General features: G+C 55.4%; 8 protein-coding genes across 8 annotated transcripts; 3 read left to right on the top strand and 5 right to left on the bottom strand.

The window, feature by feature from the left end:
- Nucleotides 1-98: 98 nt before the first annotated feature.
- J4E92_002629 (uncharacterized protein) lies at nt 99-1,175 on the top strand (the record flags this gene model as incomplete). The annotated part of the gene is made up of 2 exons (XM_051494032.1): nt 99-653; nt 738-1,175. The coding sequence occupies 2 exons, from the start codon at nt 99-101 to the stop codon at nt 1,173-1,175; spliced, it is 993 nt and encodes a 330-aa protein (XP_051355711.1).
- Nucleotides 1,176-1,328: 153 nt separating this feature from the next.
- Nucleotides 1,329-2,765, bottom strand: J4E92_002628 (uncharacterized protein; the record flags this gene model as incomplete). The annotated part of the gene is made up of 3 exons (XM_051494031.1): nt 1,329-1,482; nt 1,538-2,327; nt 2,384-2,765. The coding sequence occupies 3 exons, from the start codon at nt 2,763-2,765 to the stop codon at nt 1,329-1,331; spliced, it is 1,326 nt and encodes a 441-aa protein (XP_051355710.1).
- A 671-nt stretch (nt 2,766-3,436) lies between these two features.
- Nucleotides 3,437-4,131, bottom strand: J4E92_002627 (uncharacterized protein; the record flags this gene model as incomplete). Its single annotated transcript, XM_051494030.1, has 2 exons — nt 3,437-3,999; nt 4,083-4,131. The coding sequence occupies 2 exons, from the start codon at nt 4,129-4,131 to the stop codon at nt 3,437-3,439; spliced, it is 612 nt and encodes a 203-aa protein (XP_051355709.1).
- Nucleotides 4,132-4,669: 538 nt separating this feature from the next.
- J4E92_002626 (DNA replication licensing factor MCM7) lies at nt 4,670-7,256 on the bottom strand (the record flags this gene model as incomplete). The annotated part of the gene is made up of 4 exons (XM_051494029.1): nt 4,670-4,759; nt 4,816-6,733; nt 6,780-7,158; nt 7,208-7,256. 4 exons carry the CDS (start codon nt 7,254-7,256, stop codon nt 4,670-4,672), a joined length of 2,436 nt encoding a protein of 811 aa, XP_051355708.1.
- Nucleotides 7,257-7,509: 253 nt separating this feature from the next.
- J4E92_002625 (uncharacterized protein) lies at nt 7,510-11,190 on the top strand (the record flags this gene model as incomplete). Its single annotated transcript, XM_051494028.1, has 1 exon — nt 7,510-11,190. One exon carries the CDS (start codon nt 7,510-7,512, stop codon nt 11,188-11,190), a length of 3,681 nt encoding a protein of 1,226 aa, XP_051355707.1.
- A 166-nt stretch (nt 11,191-11,356) lies between these two features.
- MPC1 (pyruvate transporter mpc1) lies at nt 11,357-12,087 on the bottom strand (the record flags this gene model as incomplete). Its single annotated transcript, XM_051494027.1, has 3 exons — nt 11,357-11,648; nt 11,796-11,868; nt 12,015-12,087. 3 exons carry the CDS (start codon nt 12,085-12,087, stop codon nt 11,357-11,359), a joined length of 438 nt encoding a protein of 145 aa, XP_051355706.1.
- A 706-nt stretch (nt 12,088-12,793) lies between these two features.
- Nucleotides 12,794-13,651, bottom strand: J4E92_002623 (uncharacterized protein; the record flags this gene model as incomplete). The annotated part of the gene is made up of 5 exons (XM_051494026.1): nt 12,794-12,900; nt 12,950-13,355; nt 13,408-13,479; nt 13,529-13,537; nt 13,619-13,651. 5 exons carry the CDS (start codon nt 13,649-13,651, stop codon nt 12,794-12,796), a joined length of 627 nt encoding a protein of 208 aa, XP_051355705.1.
- Nucleotides 13,652-13,925: 274 nt separating this feature from the next.
- RPL11 (60S ribosomal protein L11) lies at nt 13,926-14,553 on the top strand (the record flags this gene model as incomplete). The annotated part of the gene is made up of 3 exons (XM_051494025.1): nt 13,926-13,928; nt 13,984-14,345; nt 14,397-14,553. The coding sequence occupies 3 exons, from the start codon at nt 13,926-13,928 to the stop codon at nt 14,551-14,553; spliced, it is 522 nt and encodes a 173-aa protein (XP_051355704.1).
- Nucleotides 14,554-14,875: the final 322 nt, after the last annotated feature.

Genomic DNA, 14,875 nt, shown 5'->3' with positions numbered 1-14,875 from the left:
GCGCCTCTCATCACCTAACTTCTTCCACCACACAAACACCTCGACAGTGCAACTACCTACTCACACAACCACAAGAACCAACAACCCATAACGACGCAATGACATCTCCCAAACTAAAAACCACAATCGCCATCCTCGGCTGCGGCGACGTCGGTTCCACCCTAGCCTACACCCTCATCCTGCAACCCATCTGCTCAGAAGTAATCCTCGTAGACCCCAAAACCACGCTCCTGGAAGCCCAAGTCCGCGATCTAAACGACGCCACCTACCGCGGAGGCACCTCTGTCCGCGTGCGCGCCGGAACGCACGCCGACGCCGGCCGAGCAGACATCGTCGTCATAACCGCCGGCGCAAAGCAGAAGCCAGGAGAATCACGCTTATCCCTCTTATCCCGTAACCTGCACATTCTAGAGAGCATCTTCAGTGCCATGGCGCCGATTAGTCCGCACACGATCTTGCTGCTTGTGGCGAATCCAGTGGATATCCTGACGTATTTTGCGAGGCGGTTGTCGGGTTTGCCCGAGAGTCAGGTGTTGGGGACGGGGACGAGTTTGGATTCTGCGAGGTTGAGGGGCGTGCTGAGTGAGAGGGCGGGGGTGGCGCCGAGTAGTATTGATGCTTATGTGTTGGGGGAACATGGGGATAGTCAGTTTGTGAGTACAGTTTCCCTGGTTTCTTTGCGGCGAGAGGAGAGGGTGACGAGACAGGAGAGATAGACATGCTGATATAAGATACAGATTGCGTGGTCCAGCGCTACTATTGGCACAACACCGCTTTCTCTTGCTCTTCCGCCAGACACGATGTCTCAGGAGTTCAAGGACCAAATATCGGCTCACACTCGTGGAGCAGCTGGCGCGATCATCGCGGCGAAGGGTTGCACAAGCTACGGCATCGGAAATATCGCGGCTGGCATCTGCAAGTATATATTATTCGACTCACGATCCGTTCGGCCCTTGTCCTTCTACCAGCCTGAGCTGGGCTGCTGCTTGTCAATGCCAGCAGTAGTTGGGCGAAAGGGTATCATCAAAGCCATGCCAGTTCAGCTTGACGAGGTGGAGAAGGCGCAGTTGGAGGTCTGTGCCAAAGGACTGAGGGGTGTGATTGAGGGAGCTGAGAAGGAGTTGAGCGCTGATCATGAGCTGGAGAAGGCACTAGCGAGCGACAAGGGAGTCTGAGGCTACACGCTTCCATGAAAAAGGTACTGCTTGATACACGCCGGATGTGTATTCCTTCTTAAGTAGTTACTCAAAAAGTATTTTCACAGATACAATACACTATTGCCCGATATCTCGTAGTCCACATACAAGCATGTGAGCCTTCATCCCTCTCTACTCCACCGCCAACTTGATCTTCACAATCAATCCGTAGATGCTTCCAACCTCATAAGACGCACGAATCGCCTTCTTCCTGCTGTCCATGTCGATATATGCCGTTCTAGTCCTCTTGACCGGCTCACGTTCGGGAAGGATGGTGATGTTGCGACTAGCGAACTCTAGTTAGCGCATGCATTCACTGACGTGTATAGTGTAAGACTTACATGTCCCATCTGTACTCGATAAAGAGTATGCGGATGGCTTCCTCGTCTACGCTAGCAGCGAGATTGGTGACGATCAAACGGTTTGGTAGAATTTTCTTCTCCTCGATCGCGTGATACTTCTCTTCCTCTTCCAGGACGTACTTGATGGTGGCGTCGAGCTTCTCGTTCTCCCTCTTCACCATGTCTTCCCTCTCTTTCTTAGCCTCAGACTCATTCATATCTGGACGTTGTATGCCTTTCGGCTCGAGTATCGCAGTTGTGTCTTGTGGAGAGGCTAGTGTCTTGTCGACAACAGATACGGCCTGGGCGGTTCTGCGAGAGCTGTCGGGGGTCATGTTGGAGGGTGGAGAGAACATAGCGTTCATCTTCGCGCGGAGAGTCTCGAGATTATCGTCTTCATCATTGGAACAGTTTGTGTCAGGGATTTGCTTCTCTTCACCTGATTCGGCAGGCATGGCTTCCTTGTTCTCCAGGATATCGTCTTCGCCAATGTCGACGCCTAGACGCTCGGCCAAAGCTGACAATTCGTCTTCCTTGTTCAAACTGAGGTCTGCGCCCGTGGCCTTCAGACTGTTGTCGCGTACAACCACAGTATCCTTTGACGAGAACAGATCCCGCTTCATATCTGCCAGCATTCGTGATAGATCACAGTCACCATCAAGCTTCTCCTTATTACCAATGTCTGAACGCTGTCGCAGCGACGAATCGAGCTCCGCGAGCATCATCTTGGGATTCTCGGCACGGTCCGATAAGTAGCCGCCGCGCAGGTGAACCTGTGTCTGTTGCATGTCTATTTGTTGGTTAGTCGGGCTGAGTTGAGCGATCAGTTGATGCCTAAATGCTTACCTGATGATCCTTCAACAGAAGCAGCCGCCATTGGCTCGTCACTCGCAGTGTTCTCGTCACTTTTGTAAGCTTGTTCAAGCTCGGGACGATCGTCACAAGAATCGCTGCCCTGTGATAGCTCAGGCTCGGGGGTGACAAGAAGCTCTGGTGCAGCTTTTGGTGTTGATGGGATGGGTACTGGCCTCGAACGCCTCTGCTGTAGCTCTTGTAGTTCAGCGTTGCGACGCTGACTTGCTTTGACGAGCACGTCCGTAATGCTGGCGAATTGGCGGTTGAGCAGACCGTTTGTTGAGGCCGCAGCAGCTCGATCTCGGTGTTCCATCCTGGTCCTGGTCCCGGTCTGTTTGCGTCCGCGAGCGGAAGCTGCCTGTTGCCGCGACATGATTGGTAATGCTTTCCCCTGACGTAACGTAGATGAAGTATCAATGAAGCTCAGTGGCCGCAACTGCCTCTTGCTTGCTCGGCGTAAGTCCTTCCGTGAGCGGTGAGAAGGTGCGACCGTGTGCGTATCTGTCAATCGGTGAAGTGAGTAGCACTAGCCATCGGTCAACATATCCCCAATCAAGCTGAAATGTCGCGGTATGTCGAAACAAGAGGTGCCAGTCGTTGTGAAGGATGTAGATGAGGTTGGCAGGGGAGAAAGAGAGGTCGGGCAGGTGAGAGTTGTTATTGTTGTTAAGTTGTGCCAAACAGGAAAGCGCTACCAAACCGAATATACACCGCTGCCGCTATCTGAGGTGAGTTCAGATGGTAGGATTGAATCGATCGTGGAGATAGGCAGGATTCGTATGTATCAAGGGAATAGCGGTTGATACGAAGCACATAGAGGAACCTGAAAGATATTAAGTCATGAACAAGTGCATCTCACGAAGAGTGTTATGTACCCAATTGTTCCTACACAACTCGTTTCGCATACCAAGAACCGATCCCAACTCTTGATAACTACACATGACAGAAGAGAAGAAAAGCTGAGAGCCTACTTGACCCAAATTGAGTTCCTTGAGATGCGAAAGCGCTACCCCAAAGCCCACTCATGAGCAGCGAGTTTGTTTTCTACTGCTTCTTCTTCCCAGCGCCCTTGGCCTCCGCAGCCTTGCGTTCAAACTCCTCGATCTCCTTCTCCTCAGCCCTCTTGGCGTACCACTGCCCGGCCTGCAGTACCAGCACACCCACGAGCACCAGCGCCAGGATTGTATTACTAGCCGCAAAAACCCTCAACGTGTCCTCTCTCGAGATGTAATCTCCCATATCTTCGTCCGTGATCTCACCCGGCGCCGCCTTGTTCACGTCACCGTAGATACCCGCTGTCACGACCCTGAACCCCTTGACGATGTTGGTCAGGTAGACGGTGATACCAGCCATGTAGAGTACAAGCGATGCGCCATCGAAGAGCATGTTGGCTTGGTTGGGCTTGAAGAGCTTGATGAGGAAGCCGAGGAGGCCGGTGCCGATGGCTAGGTTGAGGATGCGCGACACGATGGGAGGCGAGGCATAGAGGAACTTGATGTGCGATTCAAGGATGTCGAAGTAGGCTGATCGGTCGGCGGGCATGGTCCATAGCACATTGTAGTCGTATGGGAGTTGCGCAAACATGATACCGAGGAAGAAACATGTTGCTGCGGGTTCGTCAGCAGGTGCAATGGGGGCGCAATCAAGTGTTGTGGATGTGGGCGGAGGCAGCATGGAGGGGTGCACTTACGTCCTACCACCATGAATTGCGCAAAGTTGTTTGCTGCGCCTGGAGCCATTGCGAAGAATTCTGGGGAGCGCGAACTCGTCTGGGGTTTGCGGTTGATCGAGAAATCACAGGGAGAGGAGAGGAGAGCCGGCGCAAGCTTATCTGGCTGGTTTCTGCCGCGTCGCGAGATTCGCAGTTGGAGGTAACCTCTTTAAGAAGGTAAGACCGTGGACGAGACTCGAAGCGAATTCTCACCACATAAGTAATCAGAGGAACTGCGAGTGGCTGTGAGAGATCGCACAGTGAAACAGGGCTGGGAAACGTGAGTTTTCCCACTTTTCGGAAGCGACCCCGCGAGGGTTCACCACCCCCCATGATGCTTGCCTGCAGACGGCTGCCTTGGCATGTGACAGCCACCCACGACCTCACGCGACACTCGGCGGGCGGCCGTGGAAGACGAATTTGTACATCGTTGCTTCATTGGAATTTATATGCGAAGCTGCTGCAAGCAAAATAGACGCGCGCTAAGCGTCGTTCGGATATCCAACGCCGTGGTACGCCGTAACCAGATACATCTACATCCTCTGCCGTCGCTTCCCTCCCATGCTTTAGAAGTCGTTATCGGCGTCCATATCCTCATCTTCCAGACCAGCCTCGATGAACACAAGCCTTGTGCCCTCTCCGGTTGTTTGCCAGACCTGTCAGAAAGCGTTAGCATCGTGCATAAAATCAAACGTTTGGCAACGGTACTTACGTCAAGCATGGAGTACTCGTCAATGGCCTGCTCGAACTGATCGGCTGTGAAGCCCTTGGCCAGGACTCTTTCCCTGACTCTGCGAAGATCGAGCTCACCCCTGGTGCCATCACCGACAGCAGCAGCACCGCTCGCCTCCATGGACTTGATGAGGTGGTAGATTTTACTGCTTGGAGTGTGATCAATCCCACGGTTCTCATCGGCGTACAAACTGGCCTTGCTGACTTCGGTAAGGCGGAGAGCTTCGTCTACATCTTCCGAGATGACTTGTTCGGCGAACCGCAGACGTGCCAGAGCCTGCGCAAGACGGAGTACACCAAGCAGCGTACGCGGTGAGGTGTGGGTAAAGGCCTTCTTGTTGCCGTCGTCGCGCTTTTGCTGTTGACGCATGCGTACATAGGCACCAACCATGTAATCCGAAACCTCCTTTGGCACAGTTGGTCGGTACGACCGTGCGCGAGCAACCCATTGTCGTACTTCGGCCGGGCTGAAGATGATGCCGCCAGGGGCTTCAGGGTGAGCGTTATGCATGTGCACGTGGGTGACGTGGCGTGCCAGCTCTTCATCAGAGTCTCGCGCAGGGGTATCAAGGATGAGGAACAGGACGTCGAAACGTGAGAGAAGCGCAGCAGGAAGGTTGATGTTCTCAATCGGCGAGAGACGAGGGTTGTAGCGGCCGTACAACGGGTTGGCGGCTGCGAGGATTGATGTGCGGGCATTCAGAGTGGTTGTGATACCAGCCTTGCTGATGGAGATGGTTTGCTGTTCCATGACCTCGTGGATCGCCGTTCGGTCGCTGTCGTCCATCTTGTCAAACTCATCAATACAGCACATGCCGTTGTCAGCCAAGACGAGGGCTCCTCCTTCAAGCACCATTTCATCGGTGACTGGGTCGCGCATGACAGCCGCGGTGAGACCAACACCACTGCTACCACGACCAGTAGTGTACACACCACGAGGTGCTACTTTGGTAATATACTTGAGCAATTGGGATTTGGCCACACCGGGGTCACCCATCAAGCAGACGTTGATGTCACCACGGATGCGCATGCCGTCGCCGACCTCCTTTGTGACACCACCAATGAGCTGGAGCAGAAGAGCCTTCTTGACATCGACGTGACCGAAAATCTCGGGTGCGATGGATCGGGATAGGTACTCGTACAGCTGGCCAGTCCTCTCAAGCTCGTTCATCCGTCGGAGAGTTGGTTGAGCAAGCACAATGTCGTCGTAGGCCTTCTTGTGTTGCATGACATATTGTGCTTCGAGGTATGTGTCGGTAAGTAGACCGGCCCGGATGGCCTTGAATCCAGTGTAGGGCGTGGGGAGGAAGATGCCAGCACAATCGATGACATCTCCGGGGTTGATCTGTCTGACAAGCGCGCCGTGGCAGTGGATGGTCAATTGCCGGGGAATATGACCCACAGGTACTTGGTCCGCCATCTCCTGGATCTTGACTTCTTGGAAAGGAAGGAACTTGGAGGCGCGCGTAGAAAGGAAGAGCTGGCCCTTGGTTTTGTTGCTCTTGCAGTCGTCGGACGGGCACTCGACGAGCGGGGTGAACTGCTTGGTGGTCACGGGCTGGAAGACTTCACTTCCGCAGCGATCGCAGGAGTAGGCGTTGACCTGCACAGCAGGCTTGACGTCCGACACTCTGGTTGCAATACCACGGACTGTGATGAGATGGCCCAGGTGCTCTCCTCGCACGTTGCGGACAGCCAGCGCCTTCATGCTGCGCTGGCTGCTGGAACCAGACGGTATCCTGGGCCTGAAGTTGAGCGTGTATCGTCTCGTCAAGGCAGGAGGAAACATGGTCTCGGGCGCAGCCTGTGCGTTGTCGTCGACTCCCTGCATCTCCTGCTGTCTCTCGTTGCGCTTCGAGCGCTGCGTCATGATCACGTCCAGGACGTCGTCCTTGAAGCTGGTGCTGTTAGTCTCTGTCTGGGCAGGATGTCACGGGGCCGTACTCTAGTTCTCTGGTGGGTGCGGGCAGGCACTTGTCGACTGCGCGCGAGAAGATCTCGATGTAGTGGTGTGCATTGCGCTCGACGGACTCGACCAGCCGGTAGTTGTGCTCGTCGTCTGAGGTCGCCTTCTCGTAGGCCTCGACGTCGTTGAGGTCTATCTGGATCTCGTCGCGCACGCGGTTCGCTACGTCTTGGAGTTGGTCCATGTACTTGAGCTTCGACTTGGCGCGGGACTGGGCTCCGTTGGGCGCAGGGTCGTCCGAGTCGTCCACCATGTCGTACTCCTCGTCGCCATTGCCGCTGATGTTCAGGCCCTGGAGCTGGTCGGCCGCGTCGGTCGAGGCTGATTTGTAGTTTTTGAGGAAGTCAACAAAGGCGGCTGGCGGGTGTTAGCTGGGGGTTTCAGTGTTTTGCGCGTGCATACACACCCTCCTGCTCGTCGTAATTGACGGGCGCACTCGTGGTAAGGAGCGCCATGGTGTCTGGGGCTGGTGTCGGGGTCGTCGTCGAGGGTTGATGCAGCGGGGAGGGATGCGCGGTAGCAAAATTGGGGCTGGTCGCGTTGCAGCTCTGAGGCGCGTCGACCCGCGTTCCCACGCCCGGCGACTAGCACCGCTTTGGGGCACCGCCGCCGCCCTGCACCTCGACCTCGGCCCGCGTCGAGAGCTCGAGGTAGGCGGCATGCGACACCGACAGCAGCACCGCCATTCACTCCTCCACCCTCGCCGCCATGCCGCCCAAGAAGCCCGCCGGCAATGCTGTCCAGGCCGAAGTTGCCCTGCAGCAGTCGTTGAAGAATTGCCTGGTCAACCTCCCGTCCTCGCTCGTCTCCGTGCTCGTCAACGCCAACACCGTCGCCCAGAATGTCGTCGTCGAGCTCACGTACCGCCAGCCTCCCCCACCGGGTGCGTCGGACAACAGGAACGCCGCGCCCAAGTCGGTCTTTGTAGGATGGACGGGCATGCAGAGCAAGCGCCGCATCGCGCCTGTCGTCGGACGAGATGGCCTGAGAGGCAGCCCGGCAGTCAGCCAACAGGACCTGCCAGCAGTCGAGGTGGATGCCACCTTCGCCAGGCTGATTGGGCTCCAAGAGGGCCAGAAGGTGGGCATACTGCTGCATCTGGATCCTCCACAGGCGCATACCATCAACATCGAGCCATTGACCCCTGTTGATTGGGAGATGATAGAGCTGCACGCCCAGTTCTTGGAGTTGAACTTCCTCTCTCAGATACGCGCGCTCCCGAACCCCCAGGCCCAGTCGCCGCATCCTCTCACGCTGCACCTGTCTCCCACGACCACGGCGAACATCACCGTCACGTCCATCGCTCCTGCGCCGCCCAACACCTCACTCTTCGTCAAGATCTCGCCCGACGCCGAGGTCATCGTGGCGCCCAAGACACGGCAGAAGGAAAGGAGCTCGACGCGCGAAAGCAGAAGTGTAGGCGCTGCGTCGAGGAAGAGCGGAAAGAGCACGGCAAGCACAGTCCGGCGGCGCAGCGGTCGCGAGGATGCCGCGAGCAAAGGCGTCATCTTCCTGCGTGGAGTTGATCGCAGTGTCGCCCAAGAGTGGTTCGATGAGGAAGAGGACGCAGACGCCGAGGGCCTGAAGGTGTGGGTAGACAAGGACGTACTCCTCACCAAGGCTCTCAGAGGCGCCAACTGGGTCTCCGTGTCAATCATCAAGCCCGCCGGGCTACAGGAGCCCGTGGACATGTCCAAAGAGCAGGAGCAGGAGAAGCCCGCAACGCGCGTGGTCGCCAAGATCATAGCATGGGAGGACGCGCCGGATAGTCGACATGTGGCGCTTTCAACCGATCTCTGCAAAGTTCTGGGCTTCGAGAACTTTGTGGGCGGTCTCGTCCGGATCGAAGGTGCTCCAGCTCAAACGCCCAAGCCGCCGGCCATGAAACCGCAAGGTACGAAAGAATCGAGGGAACCTGTCGTCAAGTCTGTCAAGATCATCCCCTTTTCCACCATTGCATCACAGGTCAATGCGTCGTTGAAGTTTGGCGGTGAGTCCAAGCAGGACCAGGAAAATGCCATACAGAAGATCAAGACAACATACGGAAAAAAGAACGGACTCCTGGACGGGCCACTTACAGACGGAATGATCCTGCCTCCGGTGAAGGACTCCGAGCTTGGTTGGCAAGGAGGCATTGTAAGGTTTGAGCCGCCATCATCGACAGCCGGAGTCTCATGGGTGCTCTTCCCGGAGAGGAAGCCACCACTTGAGCTAGGTCAAGAGGTGCCAACGCCAACAAGCTGGGCCAAGGGCTGGCAGCAAGGTGACCCGCTACCGCAGACGCCTGCGAACTTAGTCGGCATAGACCCTCTCATTCAGCAACTACGATCGCACCTGACGCACAACTCTTCCGTCTTACTCACAGGTGGCCTTGGAGCAGGAAAGTCGCAATGCGCTCAACTACTTACCCATCAGCTGCGGACCGAGTATCTATTCAACACCATCTATTTTCCCTGCCGCAAACTTGTAACGGATGAGACGCGAGTCGCGACTATCAAGGAGACTCTGAACAGATTGTTCGCTTCTGCCTCATGGGGCGCAAGAGGCGGCGGGAATGCAGTAGTCATTCTTGACGACTTGGACAAGCTTTGCCCTGTAGAGACTGAACTTCAAGTTGGCAACGAGAACGGACGGAGTCGGCATGTTAGCGAGTGTCTAATCAACATCGTCAGGCAATACTGCTCCATGGACTCTGGTGTAGTCTTGCTAGCAACTGCGCAAGGTAAAGAGGCGCTGAACAACGTCATCGTTGGCGGACACATTGTCCGCGAGATTGTCAGTCTCAAAGCGCCCAACAAAGACGGTAGAAGGAAGGTCCTTGAGATGCTTGCTTTCAAGGATGCCAAAACAGAGCAGTCGAAGGAGCCCAATGGCCATGCTTTCCCGCCATCTCCATCTACCAGTCGACCTAGTACCGCTCACCGCAGTCACCCTAGCACTGATAGCATACCACAGCAACCCTCTGAGGATTACGCCTTTGCCATCGACACTTCCATTGACTTCCTCGACCTCGCTGGCCAGACAGACGGCTACATGCCTGGCGATCTTGTGCTACTTACATCGCGCGCCCGTAACGAGGCACTGATTCGTTCAGTTACATCGACCGCCCCTACTGTTTCTCTTACGCGGGACGACTATACACAAGCTCTCTCCGGCTTCACGCCCGCTTCCCTGCGAAACGTCACCCTTCAGTCCTCCACCACGAAATGGGATTCTATTGGCGGTCTCCATACAACACGACAGGTTCTCCTAGAGACCCTTCAATACCCTACAACCTACGCACCCATCTTCGCAAAATGCCCACTACGTCTCCGATCAGGTCTACTCCTGTACGGCTACCCAGGTTGCGGCAAGACTCTCCTCGCATCCGCCGTAGCAGGTGAGTGCGGCCTGAACTTCATCTCAGTCAAAGGACCGGAAATTCTCAACAAGTACATTGGTGCCTCTGAAAAGTCTGTCCGCGATCTCTTCGAACGCGCAGAAGCAGCGCGACCTTGCGTTCTGTTCTTCGATGAATTCGACAGTATTGCACCGAAACGTGGGCATGACTCAACGGGTGTAACAGACCGTGTCGTCAACCAACTTCTCACCCAGATGGACGGAGCGGAAGGTCTTTCAGGTGTCTATGTCTTAGCTGCTACGTCGCGACCCGATCTGATCGATCCTGCGCTCCTCCGTCCTGGTCGTCTTGATAAATCCCTTCTATGTGATATGCCGGACGTAGAGGAACGCATTGACATCCTACGTGCTGTAACACGCAAACTGCACCTCGCACCCAGCCTCCTAGGCGACGGACAGGAAGGCAAGAATCTCCGCGAAATAGCAATGCGAACAGAAGGCTACTCCGGCGCCGATCTCCAAGCTGTGGTATACAACGCCCAATTGGAAGCCATCCACGACGTACTTGGAGACGTCGACCCCTCGAAGATCGATCACAAGAAAGATGGAAGCAGCGGTAGTGGCAACGGTAAAGAGAAGGGTATCCCAGATTTCTCCTACTTCCGCTACGGCGACGACCCTTCATCTACATCTACCTCTGCCCTAGCCACTTCCGCCCAACTCACCGAGCGCGCCATGATTGCTCAGAAAATCGCGGCTCTACAAGCTCTACGCAAGAAGCAGAAACAGCTCCAGCGTTCTGATGGCTCGTCGCAGCGGGAAGACGAAGACAGGGCGACTAAAGAACAAGAAGATGGGGGTGAGAGGAAGGATCCGCAGATCCAATGGAAGCACATTGAGTCGTCTCTTTCCAGCGGACGTAGCAGTATCTCGGCTCAAGAGCGGATGCGTCTCGAGAAGATTTATAGAGAGTTTGTTGATGGGCGAGATGGAGATTTGCCGAATGGCCAGGGTGGAACGGAGATTGGAGGGAGGAGCAGTCTCATGTAATCAAAGCGTGCATAGTAGTGGTGTAGATCTTGGTCCAGCATAACAAAAGTTGGGTCATAGTAGGTTTGCGGAAAGTGTGTATATAGCATTCAGCAGCATATCCATTCATACACAAGCTCACGCATGCATCCCCCCTCAACTCGGTATTCCCTGTCGTCCCATTTCTTTATTTCGGAATAACGCCCTTGACATCCTCCGCGACCTTCTCAAGCTTCTGCTCCGCCTTTCCCACCATACCCATCGCCCCGTCCTTTGCTTGTTCCGCCTTTCCTGCCAAGCTGGCTTCCCGGCCGCCGAAGTTCCAGTAGTTGAGGTAGCGGTACCCTTGGACGAGTTGCGAGGAGAAGTTGATGGCGTGGCATCCGAAGAGCAGGTAGTTGGCTGGTGTGACTGCCATGGCGTAGCGCATGAATGTGCCGGAGTAGAGGGTGAGGGCGCCGGTCATGCGGCCGGAGATGCTAGGGTGGGGTTAGCTGAATGTTATGAGGAGGGGTGTGGTGGAATCAGGTCGAGGATGTGTAGATAGGAAGAGGGCGGGTTGCGTCGCGTATTGTTCAAGTGGTTTGGCCATAGTAATGCCGTGAAGAGGAGGAGGCAGCACGTACATCTCAGGATCTTTGCTCATGTCCGCAATAGCCGCAATCGGGATACCAAAGTTACTCGCCGGGCCCCAGAAATCTATCTTTGCGTTAGCCCACTGCTCTCTCTTCTCTTCCCTTTCCTATCACTCCTCTGTCAAATCTCCAGATCTATCCTCCATCGCGCCCTCCTCCCAAGCTCTTGCAATGCGCAATCCCGCGAAGAGACGAACGAGGTAAACGTACGAGTCGAGCAAAAGTAATCCGTGTACTTGTTTGAGCGAATCTTCGCATTGAGGGCTTTGATCGCGGCGGCCATGTTGACTTATTTACCGGGAGGAAACCGAGGACCGAGTTGCGTGGGCGGCTTGACGTGGAAGCTCTCGTGGGTCGGTTTGTCGCAGTTTGCGAGTTGCGGACGCACGACGGACAGGTTGGGTGCCAAGCGATAATTGGGGGGCCGAACAACAGGGACCGGTGCGGGAACCGCAGACTGCCTTCCGACAACGGGAAAGACATCACGTGCACGGTGATGCTGGCCGGAAATACGAGGGAATAAATAGGATGGACTGTGTCACAAGGAGCTAGATCGAGTAGAGCTGGCGAATTGCACGTTGTTTCTTCTCCGGTGTCGTGTGGGATGGGGATGAAGCAATTGACATGGTCGCTCACTATGGCGAAGACTTTCAATATAGGCACGTCAAACTTGGGTCATTGGAGCTAATCTCATGGTCAAATTGACGTGACTGATTCTTGTTCTGCATTCAACCCGTTGGTATGTTCGATGCCCCTCCAACTAAACTTCCGGACACTCTCGAACTTGGTATGCTGCCCTTTTGGTGCTTTTTGCAATCACTACCACATCGCATCTTAGGGATACTTCTCTCTTACGATGTGTCGGACGTGTGTCTGCTCCTTTTCCTAGGTATCTCCTGAGACGTGCGATGTAGGCACGCGCCGTGTTCGATCGTCCAATGCCAAATCTTTCCAGTGATATCTTATCATGATCGTTCGTTGTCCTGCGTCTACCTGCCACCGAAGCCAGGCCCACCGCGACCAGGGAAACCGGGCGGTCCTCCGAAGCCTGGTGGTGCTCCGAATCCAGGCGGTCCACCAGCGGGAGGGAAACCGGCTATGGCTTGTTAGCAAACTTCCTCAAGTTATGATCCTGGGCAACGTACGTGGTCCACCAGGTCCGCCACGACCTGGGAAGCCAGGCGGGCCACCAAAGCCTCCAGGTGCGCCTGGGAAGCCACCTCCGAAACCAGGACCAGGACCCCCAACACCAGGAGCTGGGCCAGTAAGACCGACTGGGAGACCACGTCCAGCTGGACGCGCAACACCAGGTCCCGCAGCCAGCGCAGCAGCAGTAGTTGATCCTCCAGCGTTCCCGAGTCGCGCGGCAGGGTCGGCAGGCGGTGGTCCGTCGACAGATAATGAGATTACGTGCGCGCCACGAATAATAGTAAGTCCAATTGCGCGTCGCTCTTCAGTCTCGGTGACCTGCTGGGTTGCGCCGGGCGCGGCCTTGCCCCTTCTTCGTGTGCGTCGGAACTCTTCTGTGTCGGCGAGAACGAGGTTCATGTGCTGCGGAGATGGAATTAGCAGAATAGGCAGAGAAAGGGTACGCGACACTGACCTTGTCGAATGCGAGCATCTGCCCGACCATTTGCCTACCATCTTGGAGTGTAACTTTCATGCGGTAGTTGATCTGAACTTGTAAGTTGCATGCGACTATGAGCGGATTCTGGAGCGCTTACTAGATTTTGCTATATCACCAGACGTCAGTCAGTTTCTATGCGCGTCTTCTCTCAGGTCAAAGAGTCGAGCTACTGGGCGGATTTACTTACCATCTTTCCCTGTCGGTTTGCGGCGCCAGACATGATTGGTAATGCGCGTCCGAGGACGACTTGAAATGCAGGGAAGGGTCTGTAAAAGTTCTGAGAGAGTATCCCCTTGGTGTTGGCGGTAGGCGGGGCGTATGGAGCTGCTGTGTTCGCGATAGAAGTTGCAGTTCGGAGCTCTGGCAGCCTGGCACGTGCGCCGCGGCTTGGCTCGCTTAAGCCACCTCCGCTCAAAAATGCCTTGAGAATTGCGACTCCAACACCAGCGACACGACAGCCCACCCATCGACTACTAACCTCCGCAGTCATCACCATGGTACGCATCGATCCTCGACCGCCAGTTGCTCTGCGCAAACTAACAGCCATGACAGTCCGACTCCAAGGCCTCCAACCCCATGCGGGAGCTCCGCATCCAGAAGCTCGTCCTCAACATCTCCGTCGGCGAGTCTGGTGATCGTCTCACTCGTGCCGCCAAGGTGCTCGAGCAGCTGTCCGGTCAAACCCCCGTCTACTCCAAGGCCCGCTACACCGTCCGCACTTTCGGTATCCGAAGGAACGAAAAGATCGCTGTCCACGTCACCGTCCGTGGCCCCAAGGCCGAGGAGATCCTCGAGCGTGGTCTCAAGGTCAAGGAGTACGAGCTCCGCAAGCGCAACTTCTCGGAGTCTGGCAACTTCGGTTTCGGTATCAGCGAGCACATCGACTTGGGTATCAAGTACGACCCCAGCATCGGGTATGTGGAATCTGGATCCTGAGCGAGGGAGACATTGGCTGACTGGAGCAGTATCTACGGTATGGACTTCTACGTCTGCATGACCCGCCCCGGTGAGCGCGTCGCCAAGCGCAGGCGGTGCCAGAGCAAGATCGGCTCCTCCCACAAGGTCAACCAACAGGAGACTGTCAAGTGGTACAAGAACCGATTCGAGGGTATCGTCCGATAAACGTATCGTCGGTTTGGGGGAAAGGAACGAAATGAAGATTTTGCACGATCACCAGCATTTTCGGTCTCGGGGGGTTCGGTCCTACGGAGTCCTGGAATGTATCTTACAAAAGAGCAAGCATTGAACTTGCGGCCTATCAATGGAGCGACCTCGTCTCTAACGAGCGGGTCTACGATCACAAACACAATGGAGGCTTCACTTGGGTGAATGTTCCGCATAACCATTGTATGATCATCTCTGCTCGATGTCGTCGCATGTGATGTGTCTGTTCTGTTGTTGCACTGACATGACAGGATCGACTAGCACCCCAAGATACTCGAAT

This window comes from Alternaria infectoria (assembly GCF_024043175.1).
Source record: "Alternaria infectoria strain BMP 0036 chromosome Unknown scaffold_3, whole genome shotgun sequence".
NCBI classification, from domain to species: domain Eukaryota; kingdom Fungi; phylum Ascomycota; class Dothideomycetes; order Pleosporales; family Pleosporaceae; genus Alternaria; species Alternaria infectoria.
Note: the sequence above shows the minus strand (reverse complement) of the source record. Positions and strands in the feature narration are given on the sequence as shown.